A 23,155-nucleotide genomic window follows, 5' to 3' on the forward strand; every position below is an offset into this window, starting at 1 on the left:
GAGTCAAAAATCCCCCCAAAAAACCCAAAAACCAAACAAAAACACCAAAACAATAAGAAAAAAAAACCATTAAAAAAGTCATCCACTGGTCATATTCCACACACAGGAAAAGGAGACACAGAGAGAGAGAGAGAGAGAGAGAGAGAGAGAGAGAGAGAGATGGTAGGGGAGATAGTGTACTGAATGATCATCGGTACACCATTGGATATGGTGCGGTCAAATCTGGAAGATTCATATGAAAATAATGAAAGTTCACTTATTCAATTTTCGGGAATATGGTTCCATAACCAACACCAACACCCAGACTAAGTAAGACATAAAGTAATGATTGTGAAAGGAGAGACCAATTTCATGCGAGTGTCGATAATCGTTAAAAGTGAACATATTTACTGAAAGAGACGGAGCATTACCATGAAATATTTTTTATGTATGAAGAGGCCTTTATTACTATAAAAGTCTAGCTTGTGAGAAAGGATGTCTGTTTATCGTTAGAATCAATCAGAGAGGTTGATTTGTGAACAGTTCAGTTATCAAACCCCTTGGATGCCACAGAACGTATCACGTACGTGTAGTGACGTCAGTGATGACGTCATCAGAAAAGGGGGGGGGGGACTCTGGAAGGCTGAAAATTCACAGAGTTTATGTGGAGTGTTATACCTCCAGACCATTTTCTCAGTTTTAGGCTTATTGTTCTGGATATTGTTTCATGACTCAAAACACTACTTTCTACTGTTTCTCCACTGGCACTGAATTTAACAGCTCTTTTGTGGGATGCTTATCAATAGTTTAAGCAGATTATTATTGGCCGAATCCCAAAGTGTAGAAGCACTGTCTATAATAGACTGAACAAATGAATGAAAGAATAGTTTCCTTGCAAGTAAATGTAAAAAGAGACTGAGAGACAGAGCGAGGGCACAGGGCGAGAGAGGGGAGAAGAGAGACAGACAGACAGACAGACAGACAGACACAGAGAGAAGGTGAAGATGAGGAGATAGTGAGAGTAAGGTTTCTCTTGAGGAATGCCTGGCAGGTACACTGCTGATCAGTTTCTGGAGCAAAGAGCTGGGGGAGGGAGGAAGGACGGAAGGGGGGGGGAGGGGGGGGGGGAAGAGAGGGGGTGTGTGCTGGTGGCGGCTTACATTAAAAAAAAAAAAAAGTCCAAACTTTTTCTGGGTTGATGGAAAAAAGAATAATTTTGGGAAGAAAGAAAGAGAACGAGAGAGAGAGAAGGAGTTGGAGAAAGAGCTACAGAATGAAATAGAGAGAAGGGGGGGGTGGAAAAAAAGAGAGACAGATAGGGGCAAACACACACACACACACACACACACACACACATACAGGAAGAAGAATAGCAACAACAACAACAACAAAGAAAGAAAGAAAGAAAGAAAGGCAGACATGCAGATAGATAGAAAGACAGACAGACAGAAAGAATGTTCAACAGGCTATCACGTGGGAAGGTGGCGAGGAAAGCAGCAAGGAAGGAAGGACAAAAGGAAAGAAACAAGAAATGGAAGAAGGATTTAAAATTCTAAAGAAAGATGTTTTTGTTGCTTTTCTTACTGAAAAAAAACAACAACTAGTAATGGAAAATGGAGTAAAGCTTTTTTTAAAAATAAAAGAAAAAGAAACAGCGTGTTGAAAAGAACATGTTTATTCTGTGTTTTCGTTGTTGTTTTGTGAAGCGCAACAAATTCCCATATCGAATTAAGAAAAACATACCCCAAGAGAGAAAGAGAGAGAGAGAGAGAGAGAGAGAGAGAGAGAGAGAGGGGGGGGAGGGCACCAATATAAACAACCAAAATACAAGAAGAATAGAGAGAGAGATCTGTTAGAGAGGAGGAGAGAGAAGAGGAGATTCAGACACAGTCTTTGCTCTCTCTCTCTCTCTCTCTCTCTCTCTCTCTCTTTCTGCAAACACACACACACACACACACACACACACACACACAAGTCCGTTGTGACAAAACTTAGTAACAATACAATACAATACAATACAATACAATACACACACCAGCAAACACCCCCCAATCCAGCATCATCACATACCGAAGGACAGACTGATTACAACCACACCGTCATCAGCACTGCTCAAGAAGCTGTAGACGGCGCACTGAGATGCATGTTTACTGCATGTCTAGGAGGCAGCGCTGGACTCTGGTGAGCGACTCCCTTCGCCCCTTCCTGCAGCCCAAGGCATGCCATGTCTGTGTGCTGTGTTGTGAAGCCACACGGTGTGATGTCGCCCTCCCCCCCCCTCCCTCCCTCCCTCTCCACCATGTCACTGAGACACATGTTGTGCAAACTGAAACTCGCGAGTTCACGCTTTGCGTAAAACGTGGATTCGCTTTCAGAAGCCCCCAAACCCGCAACCCCGACACCCCAACCCACTTCCACACACACCTCCCACAAAAAAACAAAAAAACAAGAACAAACAAACCTTTCTAATTGACAATATGAACGAGAAAAACACACAGAATAAACTCAACAGATAGAAACAGAGAGAGAGAGAGAAAGAGAGAGGGGGAAACAGACAGACCGACAGACAGACAATGCGAGAAGAACTGTACGTGTGGCGCTGTTCATCTCTTGCCAAGAAACACATTTTTTTTTTTTTTTTTTGTCTTTTTTTTTTTAAACTTCAGATAATGAATTGCATCAAACGGAGACAGGTGGGAGAGAAGAGTAAGTTTGTGAGGCCTCTCCACCACTGCCAGTGTTGTTGTCTGCAGTGTGATGTAAATCATGGAGTGTCTGAATTATCCTGTCTGTCTGTCTGTGTGACTGTCGTCCTTGATATGTGTGTGTGTGTGTGTGTGTGTGTGTGTGTGTGTGTTGTGTGTGTGTGTGTGTGTGTGTGTGTGTGTGTGTGTGTGTGTGTGTGTGTGTGTGTGTGTGTGTGTGTGTGTGTGTGTGTGTGTGTGTGTGTGTGTTGTGGGTATGGTGCGTGGTTTGTATATGTGCATGTGTGTGTGTGTGTGTGTGTGTGTGTGTGTGTTTGGTGTGGTGGTGGTGGTGGTGATGGTGGTGGTGGTGGTGGTGGTGGTGGTGTGTGTGTGTGTGTGTGTGTGTGTCTGTGTCTGTGTCTGTGTGTCTGTGAGTCTGTGTGCGTGTTTGTCGTATTCTTTTTGGGCTGTCTATATCATCATCCTGTCGCTGTCACAGTGCTAATTGATGGATATGCGGTACGTGTATGTTGCTGTAATAGCTTGCTGTGTCTAAATCAGCATACCCCACTGACTTCATTTACGTGGCAGCAGCCATCAAGGACGACAATGCTGAATGCCTAACATCCCACCCCCACCTCCACCACTGTCACACTCACTAACTGATGCACTAGCTGTCACACCTCTCTTCATCCTCCCTTCATGCCGACAATCACACCACCATGGACAGTGCATCAGAGTTCCCTCCCTTCATGCCGACAATCACACCACCATGGACAGTGCATCAGAGTTCCCTCCCTTCATGCCGACAATCACACCACCATGGACAGTGCATCAGAGTTCCCTCCCTTCATGCCGACAATCACACCACCATGGACAGTGCATCAGAGTTCCCTCCCTTCATGCCGACAATCACACCACCATGGACAGTGCATCAGAGTTCCCTCCCTTCATGCCGACAATCACACCACCATGGACAGTGCATCAGAGTTCCCTCCCTTCATGCCAACAATCACACCACCATGGACAGTGCATCAGAGTTCCCTCCCTTCATGCCGACAATCACATCACCATGGACAGTGCATCAGAGTTCCCTCCCTTCATGCCGACAATCACACCACCATGGACAGTGCATCAGAGTTCCCTCCCTTCATGCCGACAATCACATCACCATGGACAGTGCATCAGAGTTCCCTCCCTTCATGCCGACAATCACACCACCATGGACAGTGCATCAGAGTTCCCTCCCTTCATGCCGACAATCACACCACCATGGACAGTGCATCAGAGTTCCCTCCCTTCATGCCGACAATCACACCACCATGGACAGTGCATCAGAGTTCCCTCCCTTCATGCCAACAATCACACCACCATGGACAGTGCATCAGAGTTCCCTCCCTTCATGCCAACAATCACACCACCATGGACAGTGCATCAGAGTTCCCTCCCTTCATGCCAACCATCACACCACCATGGACAGTGCATCAGAGTTCCCTCCCTTCATGCCAACAATCACACCACCATGGACAGTGCATCAGAGTTCCCTCCCTTCATGCCAACAATCACACCACCATGGACAGTGCATCAGAGTTCCCTCCCTTCATGCCGACAATCACACCACCATGGACAGTGCATCAGAGTTCCCTCCCTTCATGCTGACAATCACACCACCATGGACAGTGCATCAGAGTTCCCTCCCTTCATGCCGACAATCACACCACCATGGACAGTGCATCAGAGTTCTCTCCCTTCATGCCAACCATCACATCACCATGGACAGTGCATCAGAGTTCCCTCCCTTCGTGCCAACCATCACATCACCATGGACAGTGCATCAGAGTTCCCTCCCTCTCATTACCCAAGCACCACGGGCCTCGTGACTAAAACAATCACCCCCACCTTCTCCCACACCAAAACAGATTACAGGCTGGAATCTGCAGCTGTATGTTTTCAGTTTCTCAAGGAGGCGTCCCTGCGTTCGGACAAACCCATATACGTTACATCACAACTGCTGGGCAGATGCCTGATAGCAGCATAACCCAACGCGCTAAGTCAGCCCTTGAGTGCATGCTCTTAATTTTGTGTACTTATCAGAGTGGATTTCTTCCACATAACGCTTGCCAGAGGACAACACTTCTGTCGTCATTGGTCCTTTTTATAGTGTGCCAAGTGCCTGCTGCATACGGGACCTTGGTTTATCGTCTGATGCGAATGACTGGACGCTCAGTTTGATTTTCCTGTCAAACTTGGGAGAAAGGGTGAGAACGGGAATCAAACCCTGACCCTCTCTGACACTGTACTGGCAGGTACGCTTCTTAACCATTCTGCCACCTTGCTCCACGGGACAGTTTCAGTTTCACTTTCTCAAGGAGGCGTCACTGCGTTCGGACAAATCCATACACGCTACACCACATCTGTTGAGCAGATGCCTGACCAGCAGCATAACCCAACGCGCTTAGTCAGGCCTTGAGTGCATGCTTACATATTTGTGTACCTATGAAAGTGGATTTCATTTTACGTAATTTCGCCAGAGGACAACACTCTCGTTGCCATGGGTTCTTTTTCAGTGCGCCAAGTGCGTGCTGCACACGGGACCTCGGTTTATCGTCTCATCCGAAAGACTAGACGCTCAGTTTGATTTTCCAGTCAAACTTAGGAGAAAGGGCGAGAGCGGGATTCGAACCCACACCCTCACGGACTCTCTGTACTGGCAGGTACGCTTCTTAACCATTCTGCCACCTTGCTCCATGGGACAAACAGCATCATATGCTGCCAATGCCTCAGTCTGTCCGTCTGTCTATGCCTCCACTTGCAGGATGCTCTTGCATGGAGATGGATACTGCATGCATGCATTTGCCGCTGTACACACGTCTGTTTATCTTTAGCTCGACAGTGCACAGCCCCCCCCCAAAAAAAGAGCTCTCCCCCCTCTCTCTCTCTCTCTCTCTCTCTCTCTCTCTCTCTCTCTCTATATATATATATTTGTTGTTGTTGTTGTTGTCAAGCTTACAAAAGTAGCGTGATCCGAACAATACCTCCTCAACCCCCCTCCCCACCCCCACTCCCCCAAGAAAAAAGAACCCAGCAACAACGATTCCACTGAGCCAGTCCTACATGAAATCAACACAAAACGCGCTGCAATCCTTAAGCACCAGAAAACAACAACAGCAACAACAACAACAACACCAACACCAACAACCATTATGACAACAACAACAACAACAAGCCAAAAGAGCAGTGGTCAGGAGGACAGGACAGTCAGCATCAGAACCAAGTCCACGAGACAGTCATCCACAAACACCGACCCAAACAGCAGGTTCAGGACAAGGGCTTTCTTCACCATACACAAGTGTGGCCTGGCTGTCTATGAACTTACAGTGAACAGTGGATAGGACAGGAAGGGGAGGTGGTACTGACAACCACTGACCCCAACTGGTCCACAAGCTGACAGACACAGAACTGAAACATCAACGGACATCACAGCCGGATCGTTCGACTCCCGTAAGGTTTTCCTATCTGAAAATCCCACATTCCATTTCCTGCAACGTCGGGAGATTTTCCTAATCTCCCAGGTCCACCTGCCTTGAGCAGACCTGCCGGAGGGGGAACCCAGTCTGTGAGTGTGCACATGCTGAAGGTCCGTGCAGACGAGTGTTAAATATCCTGTACTGCATGTCCTAATTCCGTGGGTTATAAAATCGAAATTTCACCAGATGGCACAACAGCACCACAAGAAAACTCATGTGCAGAAGAAAAAGCAGAGAAGAGGAGGTGGAGAAGAAGAAGAAGAAGGAGCAGAGGGAGGAGAATGAGGAGGTAGAGAATGAGGGTGAGGAAGGAGGAGGAGGAGGGGGAGCAAAAGGAGGAGGTGGAGGGGGAGAGTAGAAAAAGGAGGAGGTGGAGGGCAGCGGAGAAGGAGAGTAGAAGAAGGAGGCAAAGAACAACAAAAAGACGACGCAGGATGGAGAAATCGAAGACCTGAGAACAAGCATTGATCCTGCTCTTTCCCAGAGGGGATCAAACTCCTTTTTAGTTTCACTTTTTTTGTTCTTCCTTCGGAACAGACAATTCGCCACATGGACGCATGGACTAAACACAAAACAAGTCCTTCACAGTCTCACACATGTCCCTCCAATGCACACGTACACAAGTTGGAAGACGGCAAGAGTCCCGAACACATCGCTGCCCTGACACTTGTCCCGAAAACACGATACGATCGAAAATCACACTGAATGGAAATCCATCACTTTGTGGAATGCCCGCCTTCACAACACAACACAACCACGCACATAGCACACAGCGTTCCTCTCACAGCCAAGACAAGAGACTGCAGCAGAGATGAGAGACGGAGAGAGATGAATGAGGTAAAAGATGATGTAAGAAAGCACCACCCCATGCTGAGGCAGACGATCCACCCCTATTGACTCCCTCCCTCACCCTCCCCCCCCCACCCCATCTCTTATCTACCCCTCCCCTCCCCTCCGCCTCCCCCTCCTCAATCCTCTCATGACTGGAAGCAAAACACTCCAACACCCCCCCCCCCCCCGACCCCCCAAAACCTTCGTCCTAGAAGAGTCCCACAGCGGCACACACACACACACACACACATACACACACACACACACACGCGCGCACACGCACACACGAAGCCACACGCACAAACACACACAATAACACACACGAATACACACAGATACGCATACGAACACATATGCACAGACGGATACACACATACACACACGCGCACGCACGCACATACACACGAACACACACGCACGAAGACACACACACACACACACGCACGCACGCACACACGCGAACACACATACACAAGCACAAAAACATAGGCAAACACACAGATAAACACGCGTGCGCACAAACACACGCACAAACACACATAGAGATACACACACATACACACAAACACACAGGCACACACACACAGAGGTACACACACACACACACACACACACACACACACACACACACACACACACACACACACACACATACACACACAGAGACACACACACAGATAAATACAAACGCACGCGCGCCCGCACACACACACACAGCATGTATAACTGATTCTCTGCCCTTGTGTATATTTATCCCCCCCTGCTTTTTTTGTCTTGCCGCCTCCTCTTCCTCTCCTCTGGGATTTTTTGTTGGTTTTTGAATAGCGTGTGTGTGTGTGTGTGTGTGTGTGTGTGTGTGTGTGTGTGTGTGTGTGTGTGTGTGTGTGCGTGTGTGTGTGTGTGTGTGAATGTATCTGTGGGCGTGGGTGGGGGTGGCAACACAGCACAGATGGGCAGAAGCTTTCTGCTTTCAGTCCATAGAAAAATATATTTCCTGTTGTGCTGTTTCATGTTAGCCTGTGTGCGTGCGTGCGTGCGTGCGTGCGTGTGTGTGTGTGTGAGTGTGTGTGTGTGAGTGTATGTGTGTGTGTGTGTGTCAAAGGTATGAGACAAACTGAAATATATTTACGGCAAGCATCCCCACTCCAACCTCCGCACACACACACACACACACACACACACACACGCTCCAATACACGTATTTTCAATGATGTTTTTCTGTGCACTGTTTTGACATGTGGGCAGACAACTAGCAACAACACAGTGCGTGACAGACACCGGCACCTTCACCACCCCCACCCCCCTCCCACACACACAACCAACAACAACCCTTTCACTTCAACGCCGCCGCATCCCAGCCACATATACTGACACCTCCCTAAACACACACACACCTACCCCCCCCACCACCCCCATCCCCCCCCCACACACACACCACCCATCTCCATTTCCTGCCTTCTTCCCCTCCATCCTTCTCTCTGCCTCCCCCCCTATCCCTACCCCCTAACTTTCTTTCTTTTGACATGTCGTGGATACCATACCATAATCTGCATTGGAAACGGATGTGATCATACCGCTAAGCCTAATCAACGTTTAGCACAGGCCTCTCAATCAACGTTCAGCCCAATCAACGTTCAGCACAGACGTCTCAATCAACGTTCAGCACAGACCCCTCAATCAACGTTCAGCACAGACCCCTCAATCAACGTTCAGCACAGACCTCTCAATCAACGTTCAGCACAGACCCCTCAATCAACGTTCAGCACAGACCTCTCAATCAACGTTCAGCACAGACCTCTCAATCAACGTTCAGCACAGACCCCTCAATCAACGTTCAGCACAGACCCCTCAATCAACGTTCAGCACAGGCCTCTAAATCAACGTTCAGCACAGAACCCTCAATCAACGACCCTGCACAGACCCCTCACTCAACGTTTAGCACAGGCCTCTAAATCAACGTTCAGCCCAATCAACGTTCAGCACAGACGTCTCAATCAACGTTCAGCACAGACCTCTCAATCAACGTTCAGCACAGACCTCTCAATCAACGTTCAGCACAGACCTCTCAATCAACGTTCAGCACAGACCTCTCACCTCTCAATCAACGTTCAGCACAGGCCTCTAAATCAACGTTCAGCACAGACGTCTCAATCAACGTTCAGCACAGACCCCTCAATCAACGTTCAGTACAGACCTCTCAATCAACGTTCAGCACAGACGTCTCAATCAACGTTCAGCACAGACCTCTCAACTCTCAATCAACGTTCAGCACAGACCTCTCAATCAACGTTCAGCACAGACCTCTCAATCAACGTTTAGCACAGGCCCCTCAATCAACGACCCTGCACAAAAGGCACCACTGCTCAGACTAGCATTCCTTCGGATGCTCAGCTGATATCTTGAAACCGAGAGACTGTGCAAATGGGTGCTGCTGAGTTTGTGCACTCACCTGTTGAGCCTCTGGTGCACATGATATTACAAAGCCCGCACAATCACCAGTTGGGCTTCTGAGCAGATGGGCGTGTGCTGTGTCTGTGCACTTGCCTGTTGAGCTACTGAGCAGAAGGTGGCTGTTTGCTGTGCCTCTGCACTCACCTGGTGAGCATTTGAGCGGAAGGTGGCTGTTTGCTGAACTTGTGCACTCACCTGTTGAACTTCTGAGCAGAAAGTAGCTGTTGCTGAGCCTGTGGACTCAACTGTTGTGCTATTGAGCAGAAGGTGGCTGTTCAGTTGTTGAGCCTGCACACTCACCTGTTGAGTAGACAGGACCAGCGGTTGTTGAGCCGCTCCAGCTGAGTGCGGGTGTTGCTGACGTCATGGTTGCCGTAGTCATCCATCAGCTTCTGGGCCTGCTGCTTCAGCCTGTCCACTGCCTGCTGCCGCTGGTTCACCTCCTCCTGCACCTCCTGCACACACCACACTCCCTGTCAGCGTCAAGGAGGCGTCACTGCGTTCGGACAAATCCACACACGCTACTCCCCCATATGCTATGCAGATGCCTGACCAACCCACTTGTCAGGCCTAGAATGATGATGATACGAATACTTACAGCGCCCAGAATGATGATGATACGGATGCTTATGGCACCCATCCTCGGTAGAATGATGATACGAATACTTACAGCGCCCAGAATGATGATGATACGGATGCTTATGGCACCCATCCTCGGTAGAATGATGATACGGATACTTACAGCACCCAGAATGATGATGATACGGATGCTTATGGCACCCATCCTCGGTAGAATGATGATACGGATACTTACAGCGCCCAGAATGATGATGATACGGATGCTTATGGCACCCATCCTCGGTAGAATGATGATACGAATACTTACAGCGCCCAGAATGATGATGATACGGATACTTACAGCACCCAGAATGATGATGATACGGATACTTACAGCACCCATCCTCGGTAGAATGGTGATACGGATACTTACAGCGCCCAGAATGATGATGATACGGATACTTACAGATGATATGGATACTTACAGCACCCAGAATGATGATGATACGGATACTTACAGCGCCCAGAATGATGATGATACGGATACTTACAGCGCCCAGAATGATGATGATATGGATACTTACAGCGCCCAAAATGATGATGATACGGATACTTACAGATGATATGGATACTTACAGCGCCCAGAATGATGATGATACGGATACTTACAGATGATATGGATACTTACAGCGCCCGGAATGATGATGATACGGATGCTTACAGCACCCATCCTCGGTTGGCGATCAAGCTCTAAGTGCATGCATGTATATTTCTGCACCATGTCGAAACGGGGCCTCGAACCCTGACCACTGGTGGACACTGGGTCGGAAGTTCATCGCTTAACCCATTCTGTCACGGCGCCTCCTTTGTACACACTGTGGCCACTTACAACACAGACATACCACTTACAACACAGACATACCACTTACAACACAGACATACCACTTACAACACAGACATACCACTTACAACACAGACATACCACTTACAACACAGACATACAGCAGCACGGTCTCCAGTGAACAAGTTCTGCACATCCCCATTTTTCTCCAGGGACGAGGTCAAGACTAAGAGGACTGAAACAAAGCTGATGGGCGCAACAGCTGAGTGGTTAGGTCACTGGACTTTCCATCCTTGGGTCTTGGGTTCAGACCCTGGCTCCGTCAGGTGGGGTAGGGGGAAAAGGTGGAGATTTTTTCCAATCTGCCAGGTCATCAAAATTTTTAATGTACAGTCCTCCTTGTGGTTGAACCCCCTTCATGTGCATGAATACAGATGCAGATCACCCTGGAGGAGGAGGAGAAGAAGGAGAAGGATAGGGAGAGGGAAGAGAGAAAAGGTGGGGGTTGGGGGGTTGGGGGGGGATGCGAACGGAGGTCTCCATGTCACCACCGTGTACACCAGACTTGGCGCAGGAGGAGGAGGGGCGAAAAGGGAAGGATAAAAATAAATAATAATATTAAAAAAAAAATTTAAAAGAAGGAAACACCATTGGAAGAGGTGGCACTGTCAAGACACCTCATCAATGCTCACCTGGCCTGAGGGTGAAGAGGATGGGAGGGGAGGAGGAGGGGGGCCAGAGGTGGGCAGAGGGTGCGGGGGAAGAAGAAGTTTCAGTTTCAAGGAGGCGTCACAGCGTGTGAACAGATCCGTATACGTTACACCACACATGGTCAAAATAAAAAGGAGGAGGGTGTGAAAGGGGACAGCTGATACTTGACATACAAACAGATGAAGGAGGCGGTCTCTAGAGGCGGTTTGTTTTTTGTTTTTCTTGTTTTTTAGGAGGAGGGAGAGATGAAGGAGGAATAAAACGGGAAGAATGGAGGAGAAGAAGGGAGATGCAGGACAGAGAAAAAGAAGGGTTAGAAGGAAGAGATGGAGAGGACGGAGAAAGAGAAGAAAGATACAGAACAGGCAGAAGAGGATCGAAAGAGAAAGAGGAACAAATCCGTCAAGGAGGGCTGAAGGAAAGAAAGAAGTCGAAGAAAGAAGAGGGGAATGAGGAATAGAGAAAGGGAAAGGACAAGGACAATAATAATAATAATAATAATAATGGTACTTATATAGCGCTGAATCTTGTGCATAAACAAATCAAAGCGCTTTCGCACCAGTCATTCTCACGCACGCATAACTCTAAAAATGAAAAAAACAAACAAACAAAAAAAAACAACAACTAAAAACAAGGAAGAGGCAGGGAAGGGAGGCTATTTTGGGAAGAGGTGGGTTTTAAGGCCAGACTTGAAAGAGCTGAGTGTGGAGACTTGACGAAGCGAAAGAGGAAGTTCATTCCAATTGCAAGGTCCAGAGACAGAGAAAGAACGGTGGCCAACAGTCGAGAGTTTGAATCTGGGTATGTGTAAGTGGAGTGGATCCGAAGCTGATCGTAGTGAGCGAGATGGAGTGTAGAGGTGAAGGCAGCCACAGAGATAGGAAGGGGCTGATTTGTGAATACATTTGTAGCATAGAGTGCTGATCTTGTACTTTATTCGGTGTGAGACAGGGAGCCAGTGGAGATGTTGCAAAAGAGGAGTGGTGTGCTCAGATTTTTTCTTTCTGAGGACGAGTCGGGCAGCAGAATTTTGTATGCGCTGAAGGGACTGAATGGATGAAGCAGGCAAACCAGACAATAGAGAGTTACAGTAGTCAAGGCGAGAGAGAATGAGAGAAACGACAAGGGGACACCATGCTGACAGATCACACTGTGACAACACAGTCCTCAAGGTCTGTTGACTGGCTTTTTGCCAGATTCCAAAGTAAACACGCCAAAGACTTCGTCCTATGGAATCTATCCAAATACCATCTACTGGACAACTGTGGCCAGGCAAATATGACTCAGGGCGTGAATTCTGTTTTCAAAGGTACTGCACTGCCGTCTTGTTTCACACACACACACACACACACACACACACACACACACACACACACCTCACACACACCTCACACACACACACACACCTCACACACACACACAAACCCTATACAAAACACACAACACACACATATACCCTAACACACAAATGCACTCCCCCCTCCCATTCACCCTCCGCAAGATCCCATTACCACACAAACACATAAGCACACACACACACACAAGCGCAAGCGCGCACGCACACACATACACACACCACACATACCGCATCCCCACACATACCCAAACACATACATGCACTCCCCCCCTCCCATACCACGCCCTCACCAAAGACCCCAAACACACCAACACTCACACAGACCAACACTCACACACACACACACCTCCACACTCAACCCCACTCCACACTCAACCCCACCCCACCCCCCAACCCTCACGCACCTCGTGATGCTTCATCAAGGAGTCCACGCCGCCTGGCGACTGGTGGTGGGCGAGGGGGGGCATGTTGGAGTCCAGGTCAGCCTCCAGGCGGGCCAGCCAGGCCTCCAGGTCTGCGTAGTGGTGGTGGAAGTGTCGGCACTCCAGCAGCATGGCGTCCAGCTCCCTGCGCCGCCCCTCCGCCCTACCCCGTGCCCGCTCCCACCGCTCCTGCAGCCCTGCCACTGGGGCAACACGCAGGGTCAAGGTTTGAGGCTGTCCTATCTCAACTTGGTCTTTGTGGCGTTGATATCTTGTCATGATTGAGGCTGTCCTATCTCAACTTGGTCTTTTTGGCTTTGATATCTTGTCATATTTGAGGCTGTCCTATCTCAACTTGGTCTTTGTGGCATTGATATCTTGTCATGATTGAGGCTGTCCTATCTCAACTTGGTCTTTTTGGTATTGATATCTTGTCATGATTGAGGCTGTCCTATCTCAACTTGGTTTTTTTGGCATTGATATCTTGTCATGATTGAGGCTGTCCTATCTCAACTTGGTCTTTTTGGCGTTGATATCTTGTCATGATTGAGGCTCTGTCTAATCTCTAATTACACTTTCAGTGCTGATTTCCATGCCAAATCTGGTCAGCTTTAAGGCTCTGTCTTATCTCGTCCTATCGGCACTGACTGGCATGCCAATTTTGTTCGACTTTAACTTGGCGCTGATTTACGAACCGAATCTGGAAAAGTTGAAGGCTCTGGGATGGGTTGCATGGATGAACTTAGCAGCGTTAAGTGTGCTTGTCATTAAGAATTTCCGCAACTCCACTGTAAACTCCATATGCTTCGGACCATTCTTAATTCCAAGCAAACTTAGCACTGCAAAGATCGCCTCATGCAAGGCGGCCCTGGTAAAGTTTAAGGCTCTCTCTTATCTCAGCCTAGTCTTTTTGGCAATGATTTCCATGCCAAATATTGTCAAGTCGAAGGTCAACTTATCTTATGTTAACGTAATCTTCACGGCGCTGATTTCTATGCCATATCTTGTCAGGATGAAGGCTCTGTTTTATCTCAGTCCTATCAGCGCTGATTTCCAGGCTATATCTTGTCATGTTTAAGGCTCTTGTCTTGTCTCAACTTAGTCTTTTCGGCACTGATTTCCATGTCATAAATATCTTGTCAATGATCCAGTCTTTTAACCAGCTTGGTGAGCTCATGCTCACTTCCTGCTATGCTATCAATGTCATCTGCGAAGCAAAGGTTCGTGATGGTTATTCCTCCAATGCCGACTGTGCTGACATGATCTTCAGGTGTGTCAGTCATGATATATATTGAACAACATGGGAGACAGCAGGCAACCCTACGCATCTGTTGAACTGGGACATAGGACAATTTAATCACCTCTAACCTATCAAACACCATGACTGGGATTTGAACTCGGGTCCCTCAGACTGTTAAATCCAACACTTTAACTACCTGGCTCATGCCCGTCATAACAGACGGATAAAATATGTTATGTAGATAACAGATGCGGGGCTAGGACCAGCAGACTGCACAGTTCAGTAGATAGAGATACACACATACCCACTGGGCTGTTGCACCCCTCAGCCCTCTCAGAGCGAAAGGAGCACAGGTTCATCCTCACCTTAACAGCCCAGTGGCAGAATGGTTTGAGCACAGAATTTTCGCCCGAGTTCCCCCCCGAGTTCAATCCCGGTTTCAGTGCACCTGGTGGGATTTTTCTGATCTCCCAGTTCAGTATATGTGTATACCTTCTGATGCCTGAAACCCCTTAGTTTTGCATTCGCATGTAGAAGATCAAATACACATGTTAAAGGTCCTGTAATTCATGGCAGCGTTTGGTGGGTTGTGGGAACAACAATATACCCAGTGTGCACACCCCTGAAAACGGGAGTATGGTACCTATGTGGCGGGGTAAAAAACTGTCATACACATAAAAGCTCACTCGTACACATGAGTGAACATGGGAGGTGCAGCCCATGAAAAAGAAGAATTAGAATAACAACAACAACAACAACAACAAATCAAATCAAATCAAATCAAATTATGGTGCTTAGAACCTCGCAGAAAAATAAGGCTATCTCAAAAGCAAGAACATGTAGCAGAAGAAGGAACAGAAACAGAAGAAGAAGAAGAAGAAGAAGAAGAAGAAGAAGAAGAAGAAGAAGAAGAAGAAGAAGAAGAAGAACAACAACAACAACAACAACAACAACAACAACAACGATGACGACGAGAAACAAAAGCAGAAGAAGAAGAAAAGGGAGAAGAAACAGAAGAAGAAGAAGAAGAAGAAAGAGAAGAAAAAAACAGAAGGAGAAAAATAAGAAACAGAAGGAGAAACAGAAGAAGAAGGCAAATCCCTCACCTTGCTGCCTGAGGGTGGTGCGGTCAGTGTCAGAGGGGGTGGTGTGCTGGATGTGGTCAGCAGTGGTCAGCACCTCGTCCAGCTGAGGGCGGCGGCTCTCCAGGTCCTGCAGCAACGACTGAAACACCGCCAACACTGTCTTTACATGTCTTTACACACTGCCAACACCATCTTTACACGTCTTTACATACCGCCAACACCATCTTTACACGTCTTTACATACCGCCAACACTGTCTTTACACACCACCAACACCATCTTTACACGTCTTTACATACCTCCAACACTGTCTTTACACACCACCAACACCATCTTTACATGACTTTACACACCGCCAACACCATCTTTACATGACCTTACACACCGCCAACACCATCTTTACACGTCTTTACACACCGCCAACACCATCTTTACACGTCTTTACATACCGCCAACACTGTCTTTACACACCACCAACACCATCTTTACACGTCTTTACACACCACCAACACCATCTTTACAGTCTTTACACACCACCAACACCATCTTTACACGTCTTTACATACCGGCAACATTGTCTTTACACACCGCCAACACCATCTTTACATGTCTTTACACACCACCAACACCATCTTTACATGTCTTTACATACCGCCAACACTGTCTTTACACACCACCAACACCATCTTTATATGACTTTACACACCGCCAACACTGTCTTTACACACCACCAACACCATCTTTACATGACTTTACACACCGCCAACACCATCTTTACAGTCTTTACACACCACCAACACTGTCTTTACACACCGCCAACACCATCTTTACACGTCTTTACACACCACCAACACCATCTTTACACGTCTTTACATACCGCCAACACTGTCTTTACACATCACCAACACCATCTTTACACGTCTTTACACACCACCAACACCATCTTTACATGTCTTTACACACCACCAACACCATCTTTACATGTCTTTACATACTGCCAACACTGTCTTTACACACTGTGAACACCATCTTTACATGTCTTACACACCACCAACACCATCTTTACATGTCTTTACATACCGCCAACACTGTCTTTACACACCACCAACACCATTTTTACATGACTTTACACACCACCAACACCATCTTTACATGATTTTTTCACACCACCAATACCGTCTTTACACATCTTTACACACCGCCAACACTGTCTTTACATGTCTTTACACACTGCCAACACCATCTTTACATGACTTTACACACCACCAACACCATCTTTACACACCACCAACACCGTCTTTACACAACTTTACACACCGCCAACACAATCTTACACGTCTTTACACACCATCAACACCGTCTTTACACAACTTTACACACCGCCAACACCGTCTTTACATGTATTTACACACCGCCAACACTGTCTTTACACACCACCAATACCATCTTTACATGTCTTTACACACCGCCAACACCATCTTTGCACACTGCTAACATCTTTACATGTCTTTACCACCAACACCATGTTTACACACCGCCAACACCATATATACACACTGCCAACAACGTCTTTACATGTCTTTACACACCGCCAACATTTTTACATGTCTTTACACACTGCTAATAACGTCTTTACATGTCTTTACACACTACCACCATATTTACATCTATTTACACACCTCCAACACTGTCTTTACACACTGCCAATGACAATGTCTTCACATGTCTTTACACACTGCCATCAACGTCTTCACATGTCTTTGCACGTTTTACACACCAACATCTTTACATGCCTCTCCAACCTCTTTACATGTCTTTACACACCATTACAATACTGCCAACAACACCACTGTTACACATCTCCACACACACCACACCATCTTTAGACACCCTGACACTTCATCCATACCATGAACTTTACACACAACCAACACTGCTGTTTTACGACACTGCCAGCAACACTGCTGGCGATTCCAACAAAAAGACTGTCTGAAAATGACCCACACAGCAAAACTGTACAGCGACACACTTCAATTTCTGCTGAATTTCAAAGAGTTAAAGCGTGTGGACTGACATATACACACGCCATGCCATATCTGCTAAAACAAAACCAAAAAAAGCAGATGCCAGTCTCAGGCATATAACCAATGCACTGGTCAGGCCTTGCAAGCCTATCCAATAATACACAGTGAGGCTATCATCCAATTATACACAGTGAGGCTATCCTATCCAATAATACACAGTCAGGCTATCATCCAATAATACACAGTGAGGCTATCATCCAATTATACACAGTGAGGCTATCCTATCCAATAATACACAGTCAGGCTATCATCCAATAATACACAGTGAGGCTATCCTATCCAATAATACACAGTGAGGCTATCCTATCCAATAATACACAGTCAGGCTATCCTATCCAATAATACACAGTGAGGCTATCATCCAATAATACACAGTCAGGCTATCCTATCCAATAATACACAGTCAGGCTATCCTATCCAATAATACACAGTCAGGCTATCCTATCCAATAATACACAGTCAGGCTATCCTATCCAATAATACACAGGCTATCTTCAATTTGCTCATCACATGCACACATCACACCTATAAGATCACCTGAATGTCTTTGTCTGAAAACATCATCATCATCAGTACATCACCATCCTCTGACAGCTTGACACTCAACGACATCAACAGACAGCAGGTGTCTGCTCAACATGAACAAATGTCAGACTCAGTGGTGCGTGTCTTTTCAGTTAAGTAAAAAACAACAACAACAACAACAACAAACAATGATAAAAATATGAAGGTTTAAAAATACTCATTTCATAACCGTCACATGCAAACAACAACTGTAATGTTTAATATACAGAATTCATACATGCATTTGACAGACTGCACCACAACATGATGCAAGACATCACTTCAACACAAATCAATACAGAAAAACACTCACAAATCAAATCAATACAGAAAAACACTCTCAAATCAACTCAGAAAAAAAACCCCAAAACACCCTCTTAAAAACAATGCACCCAGAACTCCACTGATGACATGAACTGACACCCAACAGGTGCAGCGACACGTGCAGTACAACAACAAACCGCAATCTGACAGAAATAATCACCATCATGCTGGGAAGCGTATCACCACCACAGTGTGAAAGAAAGCAAGTGCAAAGGGATTACAGACATGTGATGCTGATGTTAATCAGAAAAAAAAGGGTAAACAGTGTTTAATGGAAAATATTGACTATTGAGGAAATTTGAAGAAAAAAAGAACAACAATATTTTTTTTAGGAATTAAAAAAAAAAAAAAAACTATGGGGGAGGTTTTCTGTACTCAGAAAATGCATCAACACAATAACCATGTGGACACACACCAAACCCCATGCCCCCCCACTCCCTCCCCACCCACCCCTCTAAAAATATATAACTAAAAGACAAGAAACTGTGCCAATCAAAAAAAAGAAAAAAAGCAAAAAAGAAAAAGTTCAAACATGCAGCCAAATAGAAGGTAAAAGCATCATGATGAATGTTGTAGTGGTGTGTCTGACCTGAAACCACAGGTTCTCAGTATCTACAAGTTTTGTTCTGTTCAAAACACAGTGCAGTTCAAAGGCAGCAGTGCAGTGCAGATGGCACACATGATGCAGCAGATGCTGTGTGGACATCAAGGGTTGGAATCAGTGCTAGACACAACTGGGAAGACATGTGATGCTGGGAGTGCACAGGGAATGTGAGATGAGGAAAGTGTTCAACAATGCAATTCAACACAATGCAACACAACACAGCACAGCACAGTGCAGCACAGCACAGCACAACACAATGCAATACAACGCAACACAATCCAATCCAATACAACACATCTGGAAATTATATGTGCATCCAAAGGCTGACCACTCACACCACACAATCTTTTGGTTTCAGTTTCAAGGAGATATCAGAGAATGTGGACAGATCCATATTTGCTACACAACTATCTTTCAGTCCACAATCAAGTGTGACACCAAGACAGAAACTTGTCTGGCCTCAGACTCACAAATCAAACATTCAGTTATGTATGTGTATTGACTTTCCAAGGGCCTTGCTAAAACAGTCCTCCTAGGAACTGCTGAAGAAGGAAGTTTCAGTTTCAGTTTCACTTTCTCAAGGAGGCGTCACTGCGTTCGGACAAATCCATACACGCTACACCACATCTGTTGAGCAGATGCCTGACCAGCAGCATAACCCAACGCGCTTAGTCAGGCCTTGAGTGCATGCTTACATATTTGTGTACCTATGAAAGTGGATTTCATTTTATATAATTTCACCAGAGGACAACACTCTCGTTGCCATGGGTTCTTTTTCAGTGCGCCAAGTGCGTGCTGCACACGGGACCTCGGTTTATCGTCTCATCCGAAAGACTAGACGCTCAGTTTGATTTTCCAGTCAAACTTAGGAGAAAGGGCGAGAGCGGGATTCGAACCCACACCCTCACGGACTCTCTGTATTGGCAGCTGAGCGTCTTAACCATTCTGCCACCTTCTTCCTGTGAAGAAGGAAGACGGAGGTGAAGACAGAGAAACAGACTGACAGCACTGCAGAATGGACTCTGTAACTAAGTAACTAACTAACCAGCTAGTTAACCAGCCAACCAACCAACAGCACATGAATCAGTGAAAAATCACTTCTATCAGAATAGAACAAATTCACCAAATAATGTTTATGTGCAAATATATCCAGAATCCATTTCACAATTCCTTATCAACTTAGACCACAAAAGATTAACAAACTAAAGGGAGAGAATACACAGATACATTCACACAAAAACCCTTCCAGCAGCCCACAAGGCTTTGACGTATATGTGCACATCTATATATGTATCAGGTACTACATAGTGAAACCCATGACACAAACCTTTATTTGCTCAGACAGCAAAAGAAAAAAATAAAACAAAAGAGAAAAATATAAATATTTTGTCAAGCAAAAACATTTTCAGAAGCCAAGATGACTCTGAAGTCTTTGTACACACATATACAGTGAAACCCATAGCACAATTCATCATTTGTAGAGACCACAAACACAGAAGTGGATACAAGGTACATTCACACAAAAACTAAGAATACCTTGATGCCTTGTGCACATATACAAAGTGAAACCCATCAAAATGAACCCCATCATTCAATTCAACGTCTGTTGAGACTACCGAAAAACAGCAAGAAAAAATAAACACACACACACACAAAACATACCCACAGAGAAAAAAAGCCAAGATAACTCTGACCTCTATATGCAAAAGAAAAAAAAGAAAACGTATAGAGAGATACAGTGAAACCCATAACACAACAGGACAGTTGCATGAAAACCTTTACAGCAGCCAAGATAACTCTGACATCCATGTGCAAATATGTATACTGTGGAACTTGTGATACAATTCCTAATCCAGTCAGATAACAAAAATACACATATGCATTTTAAAGTACAGACATTAAAAAAGAAGATACAGTCACATCTGACATTCCCCCACCAGCACTGAATGAAAAAAAACACAGAAGCACACCACACTGGCAACAGCAGGGCCAGGACAGGGCCAAGGGAGGCAATACAGGCCTTGGCCGGCCAAGGGGAGGAAACTACAGACCTTGAGTTGTCTCAGCTGGCGCCTAATGGCCACAACAGAGGTCTGCAGCTCCCACATATCTAGGGCACTAATCTCATGCAAGCCGTCCATCCATGGGAGTGAATCGCTGCACAGACTCTGTGAAACAACACTGGTATGGTCACACCACAAGCAGACAGGACTCGCAAACAAAAACAGAGTTCATACAGGTTTTTTGTCCTTTGAATAAACAACCCCCCCTACCCCCCAACTTTTTGACAACATAAATGTCCAAAACGTGTTTATGTTGTTAGCATCAGGAACCTGGACAAAAGGTACAGTGTTCTGAGTGCTGGCTTGAAATAATCGCCATCTGCTTCACAGAAGAGAACTGTGATATCAGTCGGAAAGATCCTTTCAAAATTTGGCTTGATCTGTATATTCTAATCTTAAATTCAAAATTCTGGAGGAATGTTTTGCTGCTCTGCTTTATAAATCATTGACACAGGCAATAGTGTTTCTTTTTTCTTTTTCTTTTCAATAAAGACAGCCAACCATTTTTGTCTTTTAGAAAATGGATGATATCTTTTTAAAAAGAGTTTTAATATTCAAAAAGAAAAACGTAATTATGTTACAATATTTTGAAAACTCTTAAAACCTGTACGACCCCTGAAGAAGGTGAGGAACACAACGGCACAACACTTCACAGCCACTCCACTGCTTCTTCGCACACCTCAATGAATCACAGCACACAATGTAAACAGCTGTCTTATCTTCTGTTAAATCTACATGGCTTTCCTTTAACAAGCTCACACCACTGCCATCAGTCAGCAAATATGCTGGGTTAGTTCATTAGCCACATCACTCATCTGTACACAGATAGGCATCCGTCAGTCTTAAGAATATGAAGCTGCACTGTGGATGAGATCCATATGTCATCGATTCAACAGGCAATTAGATCAAGCTCTAAAAAATAAATAAATAAATAAATAAATAAAAAAAAGCATAAAACAAACTATTATATAAGCTAAAAATCAAACCTTTGCTCTCTGTACTTGTGTAATCCAGCTAATAAAAATATCAGTGTCAAATGCTACTGGTGTGTGATCAAGGAGCACATATCTGAATGAGACTTTAAACTGAACTCTGAGCATCCACTCAGCTCTCTGCAGAGTGTCAAGGATCACATGGTAAAAAAAAAAAAAAAAAGGGGGTGGGTGGGTTGGAGGGGGTTTCCATGGCTACACCATGACAACACCTAAAAAGAATAATTAATATTAAAGGGACCAGCAACAATAAATTGTCAATATCCCATAAAAAACATAGCAATATAGAGGAAAATAGCTTGCAGCCAGAAAACAAAGTTCAACACAGGATCCATACATAAGCAATCTCTTAGACAAACCACTCAGTTTCTTCACTGCAAGACCTCTTGCTCAAAGGATGGTCAATGGGAAGCAGCCCTGACCTGATATTTAGACCTGACTCAAGGCACAGCCTCTCTGCGGAATCCCATTCTTCATGAAAAGCATGTGTAAGCATAGGTATAAGTTGTGTGGGAAACAAGTGTGCAATTCTGTACTTCTTTATTACGGTTTTCTTGTGTTGTTGCTTTTACAGATCTACTTTCTCTTTTTTTTTTTTTTTTTTATTGATGGTATGACGTAAAATATAAAAGAAAAAGAAGTTTTTGTTGCTCATTCAATGTGCATCTGAAAAATATTATGCTGACTTTGACATGTACACAATCTCCTCAATTACCCACTCTCTGACACTTCCTCAATTAGAAAAAAAACAACAACAAAAAACAAAAAAAACTGGTCACCATAATCATTATCATCTTCATCTTTGTCATCATCACCATCATAATTATCATCATCAC

General features: G+C 45.4%; 1 protein-coding gene across 4 annotated transcripts in view; it reads right to left on the bottom strand.

Moving 5' to 3' along the window:
* The window catches only part of LOC143282994 (dystrophin-like), a 448,581-nt gene that overhangs the window by 130,580 nt on the left and 294,846 nt on the right, over positions 1-23,155 (bottom strand). For all 4 annotated transcript variants that reach the window (XM_076588970.1, XM_076588967.1, XM_076588968.1 and 1 more), the window contains 3 exons: positions 15,711-15,828; positions 13,347-13,567; positions 9,776-9,930 (listed from right to left, as the gene is read on the bottom strand). In XM_076588970.1, the coding sequence (XP_076445085.1) occupies positions 9,776-9,930; positions 13,347-13,567; positions 15,711-15,828 (494 nt within the window). The remainder of the gene's footprint in view (positions 1-9,775; positions 9,931-13,346; positions 13,568-15,710; positions 15,829-23,155) is intronic.

Source organism: Babylonia areolata, chromosome 6 (genome assembly GCF_041734735.1).
Source record: "Babylonia areolata isolate BAREFJ2019XMU chromosome 6, ASM4173473v1, whole genome shotgun sequence".
Taxonomy (NCBI): Eukaryota; Metazoa; Mollusca; class Gastropoda; order Neogastropoda; family Buccinidae; genus Babylonia; species Babylonia areolata.